The sequence below is a fragment of the Hipposideros armiger genome, unplaced genomic scaffold, assembly GCF_001890085.2.
Source record: "Hipposideros armiger isolate ML-2016 unplaced genomic scaffold, ASM189008v1 scaffold_95, whole genome shotgun sequence".
Lineage (NCBI taxonomy): Eukaryota > Metazoa > Chordata > Mammalia > Chiroptera > Hipposideridae > Hipposideros > Hipposideros armiger.
Window position 1 is genome coordinate 8,554 of NW_017731445.1, and position 17,451 is coordinate 26,004.

Here is a 17,451-nt window from a genome sequence, read left to right on the forward strand (position 1 = left end):
CGGGGCCGGGGGCGGGGCGGGGGCCGGGACCCGCGCGGGTAGCTGCGGACGGCGGCGGAGGCGGCCGGCAGTTAGTGCGCGGAGCCGAACTGGCTGAGGGCCCCAGGGATGCTGCGGCTCCTCTGCATGTGTCTGCTGTGGTTCGGGCTCCTGCCGGGACGGTTCTCCTGTGAGCAGAGCGACAGCAGCAGAGCCAGGAAGCTGTGCGGAAGGCACCTGCTGGAAGGAATAGTAAAACTCTGTGGCAATGCAGACTGGAGCCACTTGGAGGAGAATACCCCTTTCACACAGCTGCTTTCCCAGGCCGCCGAGAAGGTTGAAAGCTTCATACCCGACCGGTTAGAAAGCTCCCAAACCACTTTCCCGGTCTGGGGGAGAGGCACGAACGCAGGTAAAAAAATCTAAAAACCAAAGGCATGTTTGTTCATCTCTGTACATTTCTTAGCCCTGAATCTGCTCTGCCAGGCGGTGAGCTTCCCCCTCAGGAAATGGAATTTGTGCCTAGTACACAGGTAAATAAAAAAATTTTATAAACTAGTATATTTTGGATATACAAAACCTCTATGAAGCCTTTTTTTTTTAACTTAGAGGAAATGTGCACATATAAATCTGCACATGTTTGTAAGAATGCTGCTTCTTCCCTAGCTTTCCTTTTCTGGAGTACCCGTCACCTGGCAAACTCCATTTTGTCCTTCAAAGGCTAACTTAGGTGTCATTTTCCCTGTGGAGTCGTCACTGACTCTTCCATAGCTACTCATCCATTCTCCGCTCGACTACAGTTATTAACACTTAGTTCTATTTGACTCTCATCAAGACCGGCTACGTAATTGGCCCTGCCTGCCCAGTGCAAGATGAAAATGCCCCTTGATCAAAAAAGCAGGCAAGGGCCATTAAAGTTACTAAAATATAAAGCTTTTTTCCTTTCTTGTGTGTATGCCCTCTGCTCACACACAGTCCGCTGTCCCATCAGACTTCACTTACAAGTTCAAAGATAAAATTATTGAGAATTTCAAGACTCCGATAATAGACCATTAAACAAAATGCAGGGTCTTTCGAAGCATTGGGTCGGTGCCACTGCACAAGCCTCATTCCCACAAGGCCAGCCTCCTATACTACACCATAGTAAAGGGACTACCTCATGCATGTTTTAATCTGAAATGCCTGGCAGAGGGCCTAGCACGTTGTATGTGCTTAATATATATTGAATTTATACTTAATCCTTTTAAGCAGTCTTTAGGAAGAATATTCTTGTTTCAGAGCTATTGTTATCGTCCAACTAAGTTTTTACATTTTGTGACTAACATTTTAGTCCCAATATGGTTTGCCATTTTAAAAGGAAATGCACTTTATTTGTAGACTGTCCATAGCATAATGTAATTGAAATTACTGCCTTTTAAAAGTAATTCGATTTATTTGATTTGGACGAAAGTCCAAAAGTCAAAGTCAAGATTTTTGAAATAAAGGAAAAGCTAGAACTATCATGCCAAGAGAGAGACCCTAATATAGTTGACTGAAACAAAGTTTTAAAAGTGCTAAGCATATTATAGGCACTCATTAACTTCTTTTTTAATGAATGAATGAATGAATGAATGAAACTTATAAGATTAGTGCTGTTAAGTGAATGAAAACTTTTAAGACAAATAATAGAAACCATCATACTGAATCTTGATCATTTTCCACCATCAAACCTACCTACATATAAACTCATTTTATCCTGTTTTATAATGAAGTGCCTCTCCCTGAAGTCTTCCACTTGTACATTAATTCAGTGATTCTCACACTTTAATGTACATACGAATCATGGATACCATTACTATACAGATTCTGATTCAGTAGGTCTGGGATGGGGACCGAGGATCTCCATTTTTACAAGCTCCTAGGTGTGATGCTGATGCTGCTAGTTGGATGATGCTTTTTGAGTAACAAGGGTCTAGTACACCTCTCTCCTCTCTTCCTTATTCTTTTCTCCCTGAAGTGCGAGGAGCACCTTCCCTTTGTACTCCATTTTGGGTGGGCATTTCTCTAACATCAAATACTGTGCTTTCACTACCTATATTACTATCATCAAAATTTTACTTTCCGACATCCAAGCTTGAGTTTGTTATTAAATTTTAAAAGAGCTTGGAATGTCTTTTCGTGACAACGTCTACTATGGAGAATATTTCTTTCCTTTTTTTACATAACCAGTCTTTTTCTTTTTCATTATGTACTGTTTGTGACATATTACATTAATTTTTAAAATAATTCCTTTAGTTTTCAATTACAATTGACATACAATATATTAGTTTAAGGTGTACAACATAGTGATTAGACATTTATACAACTTACAAAGTGATCACCCCGATAAATCTAGTACATACCTGACACCATATATAGTTATTAAATTATTATTGACTGTATTCCTAATGCTATACTTTCCATCTCCATGACTAATTGGTACTAAGAAGTACCAATTTGTACTTCTTAATCCTTTCACCTTTTTCACCCATCCCCCCAACACCCTTCCTATCTGGCAACCATCAAAATGTTCTCTGTAGGTATGCATCTGTTTCTGTTTTGTTTGTTCATTTATTTTGTTCTTTATATTCCAAATATAAGTGAAATCATGTGGCATTTGTGTTTCTCTGTCTGACTTACTCCACTCAGCACAATACCCTCTAGGTCCATCCCTGTTATTGCAGATGGTAGGATTTCATTCTTTTTTATGACTGAGTAATATTCCATTGTGTGTATGTACCACCTCTTCATTATCCATTCATCCATTGATGGACACCCAGGTTGCCTCCATATCTTGGCTAGTGTAAATAATGCTGCAATGAACATATGGATGTACATGTCCCCTCAATATAGTGCTTTGGATTTCTTTGGATAATTACCCAGAAATCCCAATTCTGTTTGTTTCTTGTTATAGCCTTTGCTTTAAAGTCTATTTTGTCTGGTATAAGTATTGTTACCCCATCTTTTTTTTTTGTCTCTATTTTCATGAAATATCTCTTTCCATCCTTTTACTTTCAGTCTGTATGCATCTTTCGATCTGAAGTGAGTCTTTTTGTAAGGCAGCATATGTAAGGGTTTTGTTTTCTTATCCATTCAGCCACCCTATGTATTTTGATTGGAGCATTTAATTTATTGATATTTAAAGTAATTATTGATAAGAATGTGGTTATTGCCATTTTATTTTTCATAGTTTTGATCTTTTTTTCCTTCTCCTTAAAGAAGTCCCTTTAACATTTTTTTCAATACTGGCTTGATGGTGATGAACTCTTAACTTTTTCTTGTCTGGGAAGCTCTTTATCTCTCCTTCAATTTTAAATGATCGCATTGTTGGGTAGAGTAATCTTGGTTGTAAGTCCTTACTTTTCATCACTTTGAACATTTTGTGCCAGTCCCTTGTGGCCTGCAAAGTTTCTGTTGAGAAATCAGCTGACAGTCTTATGGGAGCTTCCTTGTAGGTAACTAACTGCCTTTCTCTTGCTGCTTTTAAGGTTCTGTCTTTGTCTTTAACCTTTGGCATTTTAATTATGATGTGTCTTGGTGTTGGCCTCTTTGGTTCATCTTGTTTGGGACTCTGTGCACTTCCTGGGCTAGGATGTCTATTTCCTTCACCGAGTTAGAGAAATTTTTTGTCATTATTTCTTCAAATAAGTTTTCGATTCCTTGCTGCTTCTCTTCTCCTTCTGGTACTGCTATGAAGCAAATGTTGGTGTGCTTGATGTTGTCCCAGAGGCCCCTTAAACTAGCCTCAATTTTTTGCATTCTTTTTCCTTTTTGCTGCTGTCATTGAGTATTTTCTGTTATCTTTTCTTCCAAATTGCTGATTCAAAACATCCCTGATTAGAGTGGGTTTAAAACAGAATGAGAAAAGAAAAGTGAATTAGTAAATATAGAAAATTATTAAGTTTTGTTACAGAGGGGAGAAAAGAAATAGAATGGTAACTAGCAGAGTAAGTAGGGCCAAGAGAAGTGATTTTGTGTTTCTGGGTTTTTTTAGTGGGAGAAATATCATATTTGTTTGCTGATAGAAGTGATTCAATAGAAGTGAAAAATTGATGATGAAGGATATAGAGAAGGATTGCTGGAGTGATATCCTGGAATAGAGGAGATGAGATCTAGTCTATAAGTGGAGGAATTGGCTTTAGAGTGGATAGCTCACCTATGGATATAGGTAGGAAGACAGATTATATGGGTACAGATGTTAAGAGATGAGTTAAAAAAAATGGTGAAGAAAGCAAATGCAAGTTCTCTTCTGATTGCTTCAATTTTCTCATAAAGTAAGAAGCAAAATCAGCTGAGAGTAAGGATGGGTGTCTCTTAATGTGGTAACTTGCATTGATAGATTTTGTGATCTTGACCTATCCTTGCATTTCTGGGATAAACTCTTTCTTAATTATTTGTAAAATATGTTTATAGATTCAGTTAACTAATATCTTTTTTTTTTAAGATTTTATTGGGGAATTGGGGGAGGGGAACAGCGTTGGGGAATCAGGGAAGGGGAACAGACAAATTGCTGTCCTTTTGTTCTTCAATCTAGTTGTGGAGTATGTTGCTTCACTGGCCCATGTTGGTATTTTCATTGGGCTCTTCCCAGCAGATCGGTCGCCGGCCTCTGGACGGCTGCTCACGGTGGCTCTTGGCAGCTCACGCCGGCTGCCGGCCACACATGGTAGCTTATGGCAGCCCACTGCAGCAGGGGCTGCAGCCTATGCCGTCACCAGCGACTCAGGCAGCCCAGCTCCAGGTCTAGCTGTTGTTCACCATCTTAGTTGTAGAGGGCAGTGTCACTGGCCCTCATGTGGGATCCGAACTGGGGCCATGCTACTCAGAGCTGGTGTCCTAAGCCAGCTCTTAACCAACATGCCACTCGGCCGGCCCAGTTAACTAATATCTTAATTAGGACTTACAAATAAACATTTGTAAGTAAAATGGGCCTATGAGTTGTGGGGTTTTTTTGTTTTTGTTTTTTGTTTTTAATCTCATATTGTTCTTTTCTAGTTTTGGAATAAAGGTTATACTAACTTCTTAAAATGAGCTGGGCATCTTCTGCTCTTTTTCACTTTCCCTGTAACAACTTGTATATGATTAGAATTCACTGTTCTTGAAAAGTAGGTAGAACCCACCTCTAAATCACCCCAAGTCTATCTTCTTGGGGAGGTGATAACCATGACTACCCTTTTAATTTCTTTGAATATTGTTGATATATTTAAGTTTCTATGTCTTCATGTGACAATTAAGGCATCTTGTATTTTTCTAGGAATTCATCCATTTCATTTTGATTTTTAAATATATAATAACTCATAATATTCATTTATAAAAATAAATCTGTAGTTCTTTTTTTTCTTATTGTATTTTGTTCATTTTCATATTTCTTTTTTCTTAATTAGTCTGGCTAGAATTCTATCTATTATACTAATCCTTTAAAGAATCAACTTTTGGCTTTTTAAACCTTTATATGTTTGGTTCTGTATTTTATTGATTCCTTCTTTCTTCTTTAGGTTCTGTCTGTTGCTCTTTTTCAAATTCATTGATTTGAAGACTCATTTTTAATCTTTCTTGTTTCCTGATGAGTACAGCTTGTTCCTCTTTAAATTCCCTCCCCAATTTGACAGGTAGTTTTCATTAACTAGTGCCAAGTTGCCTTCATTTATGAAAAAGTTTCCTTCTTATTGTCTGATTTTCTCCCCCTTAAGTGACAGAATATGGCACATCTCATACAGGAAGCCCTTTCTTCAACCTGCCAAGACAACCTAATTCACTGTTTCCCTTCAGTATACTCTGCTAATTATAACACATTTTAATTAATCATATACATATCTGTCTTAGATGACTTATTATTTATTATTTCTTTAATATCTATCCTAAAGTTTTAATGTTCCGTAGTTTAGCTTAGACGTTTATTAAATAAAAAATTAAAGAGTGTTCTCATTGCACTACATGAGACAGAGATTCACCTAAACAACCTTAAGAAAAAGGGGAGGATTGTTATTATAAAAACAAGATCAAGACCTGGAAAGGCTCTGGAAAGCCCAAGGAATCACATCAGCTATAAAAGCCACCTCCTTCTTCCTGAATCTTTTCTCCTCTAGCACCTATGTTCCTTTATGATTTCAGCTTCTCATGACAAGCCTCATAGTATCCTTTCAGTTTTTGATTCTCACTGACTCATCTTTTTTTTCACTCTTAGTTCTTATTTCAAAGAGAAGGATATCTCTCTCATTGGGCCAACTTATATTTTTCATATGGCATGGATTACTGATCACTGTAGTAGATTAGTTTCTTTGGGTTCAGGTGCCAACCTCAAATCTGTTCAACTGTGGCTATAGGGTGGAGTCACGTGGTTCAGAACATGGCTGCCTAAGTGCTGGCTCTACAGATGTATCCTGGAAGGGACTGTATATGGGCTAGAGCAATAACAGATATTCAACAAGCCTCCAACTAATTACCTTCTGGAGTTGTTTTAATTTTTTTCCAATTGTACTGAGTTGACAGCAGTATAACAGTAACAGTCAGTTGATTGAAAATATCACCACTTCTCCATGTCTTTATATGTCAATGAAGAACAAAATGGTTTCTACTAACCACATACTTATAATATATGCATAAAAACAAATAAGCCAATTTGAAAATTGGCAAAGGATTTGAATAGATATTTCTATAAATGGGGATATATAAAAAGCATATGAAAAGATGCTCAACATCATTAGTCATTAGGTAAACACAAATCAAAACCACAATATGATACCACTTCACATCCATTAAGATGACTATCATTGAAAAAATGGAAAATATCAAAGTGTTGGTGGGGATGTGGAACAATTGGAACCCTAGTATAACAGTGGTGGGATTGTAAAATGGTACAGCTACTATGGAAAACAGTTTTGGTGGTTCCTCAAAAAGTTAAACAAATTTACCATATGATCCAGCAGTTCTCCTAAGTCTATACCCAAGAGAATTGAAAACACATATTCACACAAAAACTTGTATGTGAATGTTCATAGAAGCACTATTCATAATGGTCAAAAAGTGGAAACAACCCAAATGTCCATCAACTGATAAGCAAAATTTGGCATATTCATACAATGGAAAATTATTCAGCCATAAAAAGAATGAAGTACTAATACTTGCTACTACACGGATGAACATCGAAAACATTATGCTAAGTGAGAGAAACCAGCCACAAACGGTCATATATATGATTTCATTGCCAGAATAGGAAAATCCATAGATCAAACGTAGATTAGTGGTTGGCAGGGGCTGGATAAGGAGGGAAATGAGAATGACTACTGATGAGTATAGGGTTTCCTTTTTGGGTGACAGAAACATTCTGGAATTACATAGTGGTGATGGTTATACAACCTTGTGAATGTAATAAAACCACTGAATTATATACTTTAAAAATGCTGAATTTTATGGCATGTGAATATCTCAATAAAAATTTTTTTTGCATAAAAATGTGCAAGTGTTTCTAAATCTTTTTATAGGAAAATACTACCTACAAGTGTTTTAGTTAAAATATATATATTGCTTTTGAATAACCACTTTATTATTTAAAATGTGATTACTTGTTTTTTAATAATTAGCTGACTTTAGTATCCCAGTGTTATGATTACATTTTCAGCTAAAGGAAGATTTTAATAAAGTAGAATTTTTTGTTCTCTCTCAACAGTGTCTACTTCTGCCTCTCAGGAAGAAGCAATAAACAGTTTGGAGATGTCGTCACTGCCTGAGTATAAGAAGGCCAACTTGCTACCTAATGAGACAAGAGAAGTTTCCTTATCACGTGGTATCAATTCATATATTCATAAGATTGTAGAATTTCAGAAGAAAAATACAAACAAAGTTCAAACATTAAGCAAATTGTTTTGGGGGAATCATCCCCAAAGAATACGCAGAGGGTACTCAGAAAAGTGTTGTCTTAAAGGATGTACAAAAGAAGAACTTAATATTGCATGCCTTCCATATATTGATTATAAAAACTTAAAGAAAGAAGAAGCATCAGCTGTGACTGAGACATACTAACCATCATAGGAATTACACTAACTAAATAAAAATTTAATGTTTATTTTACTTTTTACTTATTTATTTTTTGGTAATTGTCCTTGTAGCTTCTCTGTTGTGAACAACACCTGAATGTACATGCAAGTGCTTGACAATATTGGATGGTGCTAATAGGAATCTTAGTATTTTCCTTGTTGACCCTGATTTTTCATAATTTTTATATTTGAAGATGTTACTGGAGATGGCATGATCTATGTTGACATCTAAGAATTTGATGTCACCTACTCATCCTTGTCATGGTGGTTGAAACTCTCTTAAGTTGCATTTAAAAGGATTGTCGAATGTTCTGCATTCTATCTGTGTGACATATAGACTAATGTCCATGACTGTTAGGCTCACTCCAGATGCCAATCCATCTGCACCACCAACTTAAAAATAAGGGGATAAATATATGGTGATGGAAAGAGAACTGACTCTGAGTGGTGAGCACACAATGTGATATATAGATGATGTATTACAGAGTTGTATACCTGAAACCTATGTAACTTTGCTAACAATTTGTCATCCCAATAAACTTTAATTAAAAAAAAACATAACCAACTACCACCCCTAGCAGGAGCTCTTATACTGTATTATTAGGTACACCCTCTTTGTTTTTGTTTTTGTTTTTTTAATCTAATGCTTTTCTAGCCATTCTTTTTTCCTATAAAATAGTAGGTACACTTTTAATTCCTTGAGTTTTATTATAGTAGCTGGTCAGAAATCTCTTCAGTTTCTATTGAGGTCTTAAAGAGAGTTTAGTTAATCTCTTTCGGTTACAAAATCTAAGATACTCTGTCTTTGCTAGGAAGGTACTGATATAATTAATGTGACACTATTCTGGCTTAGTCAGAGAAGAGGGTTGACCAAACTAGCAGTGTCAGCATCACCTGGTAACCTGTTAGAAATGCAGTTCTAAGGTCCCACCTCAGACCTACTGAATCAGAAACTTGGTATGGGGCTCAGCTGTCTGCATTTTTATAGGCCCTCTGGGTCATTATGAAGTAGGTTAAAAGATCAAGAACCACTGTTAATAGAATCACTATATGAATATTTTTTAAATCCTGTTTATGTGCTTGTGTATCTCCTCCATTCAACAACACTAAATTTTGGTTTTTTTTTTTCCACTTTATGTCCATATGTGAAATATTTTTAATGCTACAAATTACAGCAGAACTTAATCCAAGGAATTCAAAGTGATATTCCTACTTTCCACCATTAATTAGTGAGTAAGCATCATTTGAAATCTTTCTCTAGTTTCTTTCCAAAATATGTACTGTAATGTTCTTTTCAATTAAATTTTTATTCCTATTTGGCTCTGTTATTTTCTAGGACAAAGGTTCTTTTCCACATATATCTACATCATAGACAATTACAATGCATTAATTAATGTTTGAAAAAAATTTTTTTACCAGTTCCAGGGTACAGTCTACATTGTTATCTTTCTAAACATAGGGAGCCACCTGTTTAGATACAAAATGACAGATTATATCATGGTTGAGTGGTCGAATAAGCCTGCATGGCATCAGATGAAAATGCACCATTGAGAATTGCCTACACTTAGGACAGAATACTGTGATGAACTGAGCCAGTTTGAAGAATTATAGGTCTGTACTTATAGTTTGTGAATAAAAATGCAGTTTATCAGTTTACTAATATATACACATCAAAAGTCCAAATTAGAACATTATGAGATTAATCAAGTGTGGTTTTTGCATAGCTATATACTTTCCTACACACTTTAATACTTTGTATGTTAGGGTGTATTTAATTTGCTTTTTGACTTAGAATCTGTTTTGGAATATTTGTAATTGTGCTAACAATGATTTTGTGCATTTGGGTAGAACACTCACATTTTTCTTACAGATTCCTTAGAGCAGCGGTTCTCAACCTTCCTAATGCCGCGACCCCTTAATACAGTTCCTCATGTTGTGGTGACCCCCAACCATAAAATTATTTTCGTTGCTACTCTATAACTGTGATTTTGCTACTGTTATGAATCGTAAAGTAAATATCTTTTTGTTTTCCGATGGCCTTAGGTGACCCCTGTGAAAGTGTTGCGAACCACAGGTTGAGAACTGCTGCCTTAGAGCTATCCTGAAGCAGGAAAAAACTGAATGAAAATTGAGATGCCTTAATACTTAGCAACTTGTTGAGGCTTCTTCATGTTAAGTTACTTGCTAGTTAGTGATGAAGATTTTAATTAATCCAAGGTTCTTGTTCAATACTCCTAACGTCAATAAAATCATGAGCAGAAATTATCCATACATTTTAATTTGGAGACGTTATTTAGCCTCTGCTTTGTTTTGCTTGACCATCTGGATGAGTCAGTAATCCAATGGCTCTCAAACCCAAATCTCATTTTTTATTCTGCTTTGTGATGCTGGGACTTGAATCCTGTAAACCACAGTTCCTATTAGGTTCTGCCAATGGGGCACTAAAGAGAGACTCCTTCCTCTTTTGCTCCCTGTTTCTTTCAGCATCACCCCAGCAGCATTTCTGCACACTGGTAATGGCAGTTGTTTACTTTTATCCTCAACTTCCATAACCAGCTTTGTCACCTTCCCTCAGATACTAACACCATCTGACTGGTGTCTCTTTCTCAAAGGTCTGAAGCCCATCTCTTGGGGGGCCCTCCACCAAGCTTCTGCAACTCAAGCATCAGCTGAGCAGGAGATTCTCCTCAGAGATCTCGGCCCCAGCGCCAACGATGCCATTCCAAGGTTTTAGATTTTGATAACCTCAACTTCTTCCCTTTGTTTAGGCATTGTAGCTGCTTCCTAAAGCTTTATCTTTTAAATTTCTGTGTTACCTTAGTGTTTGACTTTTTTCTATTTCAGTCCTCTAACACAAGTCTAACTCTTTACATTAAAACTTCTGTTAAAATACCTGATGTGGCTTCTGTTCTCTTGAGTGGCCTTGAGTGATAAAACCCCTGACACTGGTTCAGAAAGTGGTTTTGAATTGGTTTAAGGCAAGTAAGATAAATGGGTTTCATCTTAAATGGAAACTCCAAATAATTAGCAGTGGCTTGCCTGTTTGCAGTCCATCCTCTAAATAATACACCACTTCACATGCAGCTTAAGACCTCTTCAAAAGTATACTTCAATTCTTCCTCCTGTCTTATATCTTTTACTTCCACATCTTAAAATCAGCCACTTCTGATTGCTTCATGAAGTCTTTCTACACTAAGTCTCATAATCAGCATGAATTATCAATATATCTTCTGCAGTGCAAACATTTCTCAAGTCTGCTCCATTACAGCTATCTGAAAACGTCATGATTTTTTCTAATAATTTTATCATGCTTTGTAATGGTACCTCCATGGATTTTCAATGTCTAATCTTGCATATAAATAAGTCAATATATTATATTTTCTATTTACCTGGCAACAGCAAAGCAGGATTCACTATACTTGTTTGTAGCCATAATTTTAACTGTATCCATTTGAGTAACTCCATTAAAATCCTCTGAATCTATCAGCCGAACTGCTTTCAGAAACCCAATATCCACCAATGGTATGTATTTATCCATAAAAATGATGCATGACTGATGACCCCTTCATAATTAAACATTTGTCTAATCAAATAAGCACTTTCACCAATGCTCTTGTCTACAATAGAACTATACAACATTTAGGAAGTTGCAGTCCAGCTGCCTAACATTAGCTCTTGTTATTAGTGTTTCCTATAATTGGTGGTCCATAAAACAAACAGATTTTTAGAGGTACGCGTATTATCCCTACACTGGAATAATTCTGGGTTTGTAAGAGATAGTTCTATTACCTCTCTTAATTCTCTGATCTGTTCTGATAACCTCCCAATCTCAGGAAAAAGAAATATTCCCTGTGTCCTTAAGAAACACGCCATAAGCCAGTGGATCTTAGCAAATGGCAATATAATCATAGCCAAAGCAACTCTTGTTCTTCGCTTTAGCTTACTTTTTTCAAGCTGAAAATGACAACCCACAACATATCTTGGTCCATTTGTAGCTTTAACAATGAATTTTTCTTCCATTAATTTCTTAAGTACTTCACCCACAATCTACCCAGATTTGGTGACTGTAGGGCCTCCAGATCATTTTCAGACTTTCATACTGACTGGTAAGTTCTTTTACTTGTTCCCCTAACTGTATAAGACAACTGTTGATCTTTTTGTCTTCCAGCATCTTTTTTTGTCATAGATTTGAAGCTCATTATCTCTATGATCTGCCATGATGAGATGCGATCACTCATAGGGGATGCCAAGGATGGCCATGACCACTGGGCAGGGGGAGGAGGTGGGATGAGGGCAGACAGCAGCACTGGAAGGAGGGGCATGGATGGCCCAGCCCAGTCCAATTTTAAGGAAAGCAGCAAGGAGGAAACTATTTTATATTTGCCCTCATTTATCATCTGGCTCTTTGTGTTCCTTTTTCTTACCCCCGTCATCCAATCCATCAGTAGCAATATTTGTATACTTCTTTCCATTTCTATCCCCATGTCTCTAGTCCACGCTACAGATACTCTCATGAAATGAATGGTGAATAAACTAGTTTGGCTAGATTGGGAAATTATTATTGATGAATAGCAGGAGGTAAATCTCAGTAAGGCAGTTTGGGACAAATTTTGGAGGTCTTGGAATGACAGAATTCTAGTTTACAAGGGAAGCAGATGGAGTTATCCCTCCTAAGCATAATTTTCATGAAAAGTGGTACTTTTTCAACTTATACTGACATAACAGTTAAGATTATGATGAAAGGATGCTAGTGAAAGCAGCATGAAAGTAATACATGGAGACAGGTAGGAAAGGTTGTCAAATAATGGTGTCTTTTTTAAAAAAGTACTTTCTTCTTGTTCAACCAACAAGGCAAGCCCTACCCCAGACTCCCTTCCTTTTGATGTTAAAACCTGGCTCTGCCTCTGGTGACATTCTGGGGTGTTGAACTTTATTTTGTAGGAAATGGAGAGAGGTAGAAAGCTTTTGAACAAACGAGTGACATGGCTAAAACTGTACTATGGGAAGAATGACCTGAGAGTGATGTGCAGGACTATTGAGAGAATTAGGTCATTACAAAAGTACAGGCATGAAATTATAAGGGGATGAAAAAGAAAAGATTGATGGAGACAGTAAGGAGGATGAATGGAAAAAGTACAAGAGATAAAAACAAGAATCAAAGGTTTTTACTCAGGGATTCTGAGCTCTGATGACTTCAGAGAATTGTGGTATCATTATTATGATAAAGTACATTAGGATGGGTGGCTGTTTTGTGGAGAAAATACAATGTGGTCTGCCTGAGAGTTCTGAACTGATAGCTGTAAATAATAGTTATAGCTTAACTTGGTGTGATTCTTCGGGTTATTCACCATCATAAAAAGTGGTTTTGCAATCTTGGTTCTAGGTTAACATTTCCCAGATTATTTACTTGATTCAAATATATTAAATATCTATTTGCTATATTATATGCATAACTGATACTCTTAGGTTTTACCTACCACTAATTTCCTTTACTGCAAATTCATCAGAAGTAACTTCCATCTAGAGATGTGCTACCACTTAATGTTCTGGGTTTCTTTCCCCTAGATATTTGCAAGTTATCTTTGTAAAGCGTTTTAAAGATATATGCTACTCCTTTCTCAACTCAAAATCCCTTGAGGAGCTGAACATTTTTTTTACTAGCAGTGTTTAGCATAGTGCCTTGTTCACTGCAGGCTTGCAAAAAAGATTTGCTAAAAGATTACATAAGTAAAGTTCATGGTTTGTTTACAACTTAGGCCCATTTCTTCAAAAATGAGGTAATTTAGCATGTTTTAGTATAAAGAGCATCCACCAGAGTCAGAAGACCTGGGCTCTAACCTGGCTTTGCTCTTGATCAGATCTGTGATGTTAAGAAAAGTTAAGGTAACTTCTTTGGACTTAGCTTCCTCAACTATAAAATGAATGGTTTCAACTAAATCTCCAATCCTCTCTTCCTGCTCCAATAATCCTCTTTCACATAGCACATTTTAGGGTGACTTTGGAAATCATAGTTCAGTTCCTTAAGCAACCAGATATATGTCTAGACTTAAGAGTGTCCAATTTAAATAATACTTCCTTATATTTTGGGAGAGTAGTCTCAGGGTCAAAGGTCATCCCGTCCAAGCTTTTCTAAAGTTCATTTACTTTCAACTTTCTCTTGTCATCCTTAAATTGCTCCTTCTACAAAGACTTACTTTCTATGTATTATCAAATTGTTCTGCACTTAAGTTCTTTTGTGTAAAGGATAAGATGTAGTAATCCAACTAAAAATATACTCAAATAATTTCCATTGGGAACTGAAATGATTTTCTCATCTTGCTACCTGGAAAATATAACCATGGATCACTGCAGAAAGCTTGTAGTTTATTGCTGTTTTATATGTGTGCTGCCAAAGCTGTGAAAGGCAGCATGGTGAAATGGTTATCAACTCTGGCATTGGAGTCAGGCTGCCTAAGTTCAGATTCCAACATCCATTCTTTCTATATGTGGGACTTGGGAATTTATTGTATCTTGCTAAATTTCAGTTTTCACACACTTAAAATGAGAAAAAAAATAGTACCTACCTTATATTTGTATGATTATTCACATAAGAGGGATACTACCCTTACTTAAAGTGATCTACAGATTTAATGCAATCCCTTTCAAAATCCCAGTGATTTTTTTTTTGCAGAAATAGAAAAACCCATCCTAAATTTCATATGGATCTCAAGGGACGCCAAATAACCAAGAGAGTTTTGAAAAAGAACAACAAAATTGGAGGCCTCACACTTGCTGATTTCAAAAGTTACTACAAAAGCTGAAGTAATCAAACAGTATGGTACTGGTATAAAGACAAACATACAGATAGATGAATAGAAAAAATAGAGAGCTCAGAAATAAACTCTCACATATACTTGTATAGTAAAATTATTTTTGACATGGGTGTTCAAAAATCATTCAGTGGAGAAAGGACACTCTTTTCCACAAATGGTGCTGGAAACACTGAAATCTACATGCAGTAATAATAATATAATATAATAATAATAATGTTGAACCCTTACTATATACCATATATAAAAATTAAAATGGATCAAAGACCTAAAATAAGAGTTAAAACTGTACAATACTTAGAAGAAAACAGGGGAAAAAAGCTTCATGACATTGGATTTGACAATAAATTCTTGGATATGACACCAAAAAAATAGATAAATTGGAATACATCAAAGTTAAAAATTTTATGCAACACAGGACACAATCAACAAAGTAAAGTGGCAATGCACAGAACTGGAAAAAATATTTGCAAATTATATATCTGATAAGGGGTAAAAATTCAGAATATATAAAGAACTATAACAATTTAACAATAAAAACCACAACCAGAGGAGATCCAAGATGGTGGAATAAACACTGTGCCTGCTTCCTTCCGTGAACACATTAAAATTACAACTAAATTATAAATCAACCTGGAGAACCACCTGAAGTCTGGCTGAACAGAAGTTTTATAAATAAGGATATAAAGAAGCAGCCTCCTTGAGACTGGTAGGAGGGGTAGAAATGAGAAACAAGCTGGCCCCAAATCTCTGTGTGGCCGTTGAGAACTGGGAGGGATATCTTGGCCAGGGAGGTTCCCCCACAGAGAAGCGAGAGACCCCAGCCCCACACCTGCCTCCCCAGCCCATAGTACTGGTGCCTGGAAGAGGAGCCTCCACAACACCTGGCTGTGAAAAACAGTGGGGATTCTGACCATTCTGGCGGGATGGAAGACTTCAGGAAGCCCACATGTCCTTTAAAACAGCCCGTGCACAGACTTACTTATAGGAACTCACCTTGGGCTCCAGTGGAGGGATGGTGACTCAGGGGCCTCAAGACATACAGATGACAGACTGAGGTGTGTGGCTTCGCAGCAAGTATTGCAGGACAGTGGGCATTTTCTGTGTGGGGTCTTCCTCCCGAGCAGCTAGCAGGCGGACACCATCTTTCCTGTGTTGAGCCTGTCCCCTATGGCCAAATCTCAATCTGATTGGCCTGGTGAGCTCTGCTGCTCTGCCCTGCTGACTCCCTGAGACCCTGCCCCACCCAACTTGCCCAATACTAGAGGCACTTTTTCTGAGAGCAGCCAGCTCCACCAGCCCACATTGCACTCTTTCTTGAAAAACTATTGGAGTCTGCAGGGCCCAGGCAGGCGGCAGCTGGCCTTGGTGTGCTCTGAGAATTTTGTTGAGTAGCTCCAGGCTCAGCACTGGCACCAAACCAGAGTCTACATCATTTCTTAAATTATATAAATGTCTAACCACTATGCTGTATACCTGAAATTAATATAAAATATTGTCAACTGTAATTGAAAATTTTTTAAATGGGGGGAAAAGGTGAAAGATAATAAAAGGTCCAAATTTCTGGGTATAAAACAAATAAGTCATGGGGATGTAGAATACAGCATAGAAAATACAGCATAGAGAATATAGTCAATAATATCGTGATAGTGTAGTACAGTGTCAGATGGTTACTGGACTTATTTATCATGATGATTACATGTTTAAGTATATTAATGTTGAATAATTATGGTGTACACCTGAAACTAATGTAATATTGTATGTTAGCTACATTTTAATAAAATCTTTTTAAAAACCCAATTTTAAAATGGGCAAAAGACTTAAATAGACATTTCTCCAAAGATACACAAATGGCCAATAAATTGCACATTAAGAGACAATAAATATCATTAATCATTGGTGAAATGCAAATCAAAACCACAATGCTATACCATTTCACACTCATTAGAATGGCAATAATTAAAACATAACTGGCAACACTTTTCAAAGATGAATACTTTGTATTCTGGGTAAACTTCATAGCAGATATGACCTTACTTGGCATTGTTACTTTCTTTCCCTTTTCTCTGTGGAAATTTAGAGTTTAATATACAGTAAATGACATGGTTTTAATATCAAAAAGTACTTTCTTATCTCCTTATATAACCAAGAAGAAAAATTGTTAATATACTCATCTTATTATGCCATTGTTTTTTGAGATTATTATATCTTACTTATTGTGAAATGTAAAAAATAAGCCACCAAAATGGTACTTAGGGATGTATCTCCATTGAAAAAGGCCCAATTATTACATCTGTTAGGGAAAATCTTTAAGTTCTAGAGAGATTAATATTAGATGACTTTTTTTTTTAAAGATTTTATTGGGGAATCGGGGAAGGGGAACAGACAAATTGCTGTCCTTTTATTCCGCAGTGTAGCCGTGGAGGACATCGCCTCACTGGTCCATGTTGGTATTATCATTGCGCTCTTCCCAGGTGAGGCAGTCGCTTGCCGGCCATTGGATGGCCGCTCATTGCGGGTGCCAGCCACTCATGATAGCCCACTGCCGCCCACGCCATCGCCAGAGGCCCATGGCAGCCCAGCTCCAGGTGGACCTGCTGTTCACCATCCCA

General features: G+C 36.9%; 1 protein-coding gene and 1 pseudogene across 1 annotated transcript; one reads left to right on the forward strand and one right to left on the reverse strand.

The window, feature by feature from the left end:
- The first annotated feature begins 85 nt into the window (after window positions 1–85).
- Window positions 86–8,454, forward strand: INSL6 (insulin like 6). The gene is made up of 2 exons (XM_019645886.1): window positions 86–391; window positions 7,664–8,454. Exons 1-2 carry the CDS (start codon window positions 109–111, stop codon window positions 8,014–8,016), a joined length of 636 nt encoding a protein of 211 aa, XP_019501431.1. The 5' UTR covers window positions 86–108; the 3' UTR covers window positions 8,017–8,454.
- A 2,768-nt stretch (window positions 8,455–11,222) lies between these two features.
- Window positions 11,223–12,290, reverse strand: LOC109384476 (26S protease regulatory subunit 10B pseudogene; annotated as a pseudogene).
- Window positions 12,291–17,451: the final 5,161 nt, after the last annotated feature.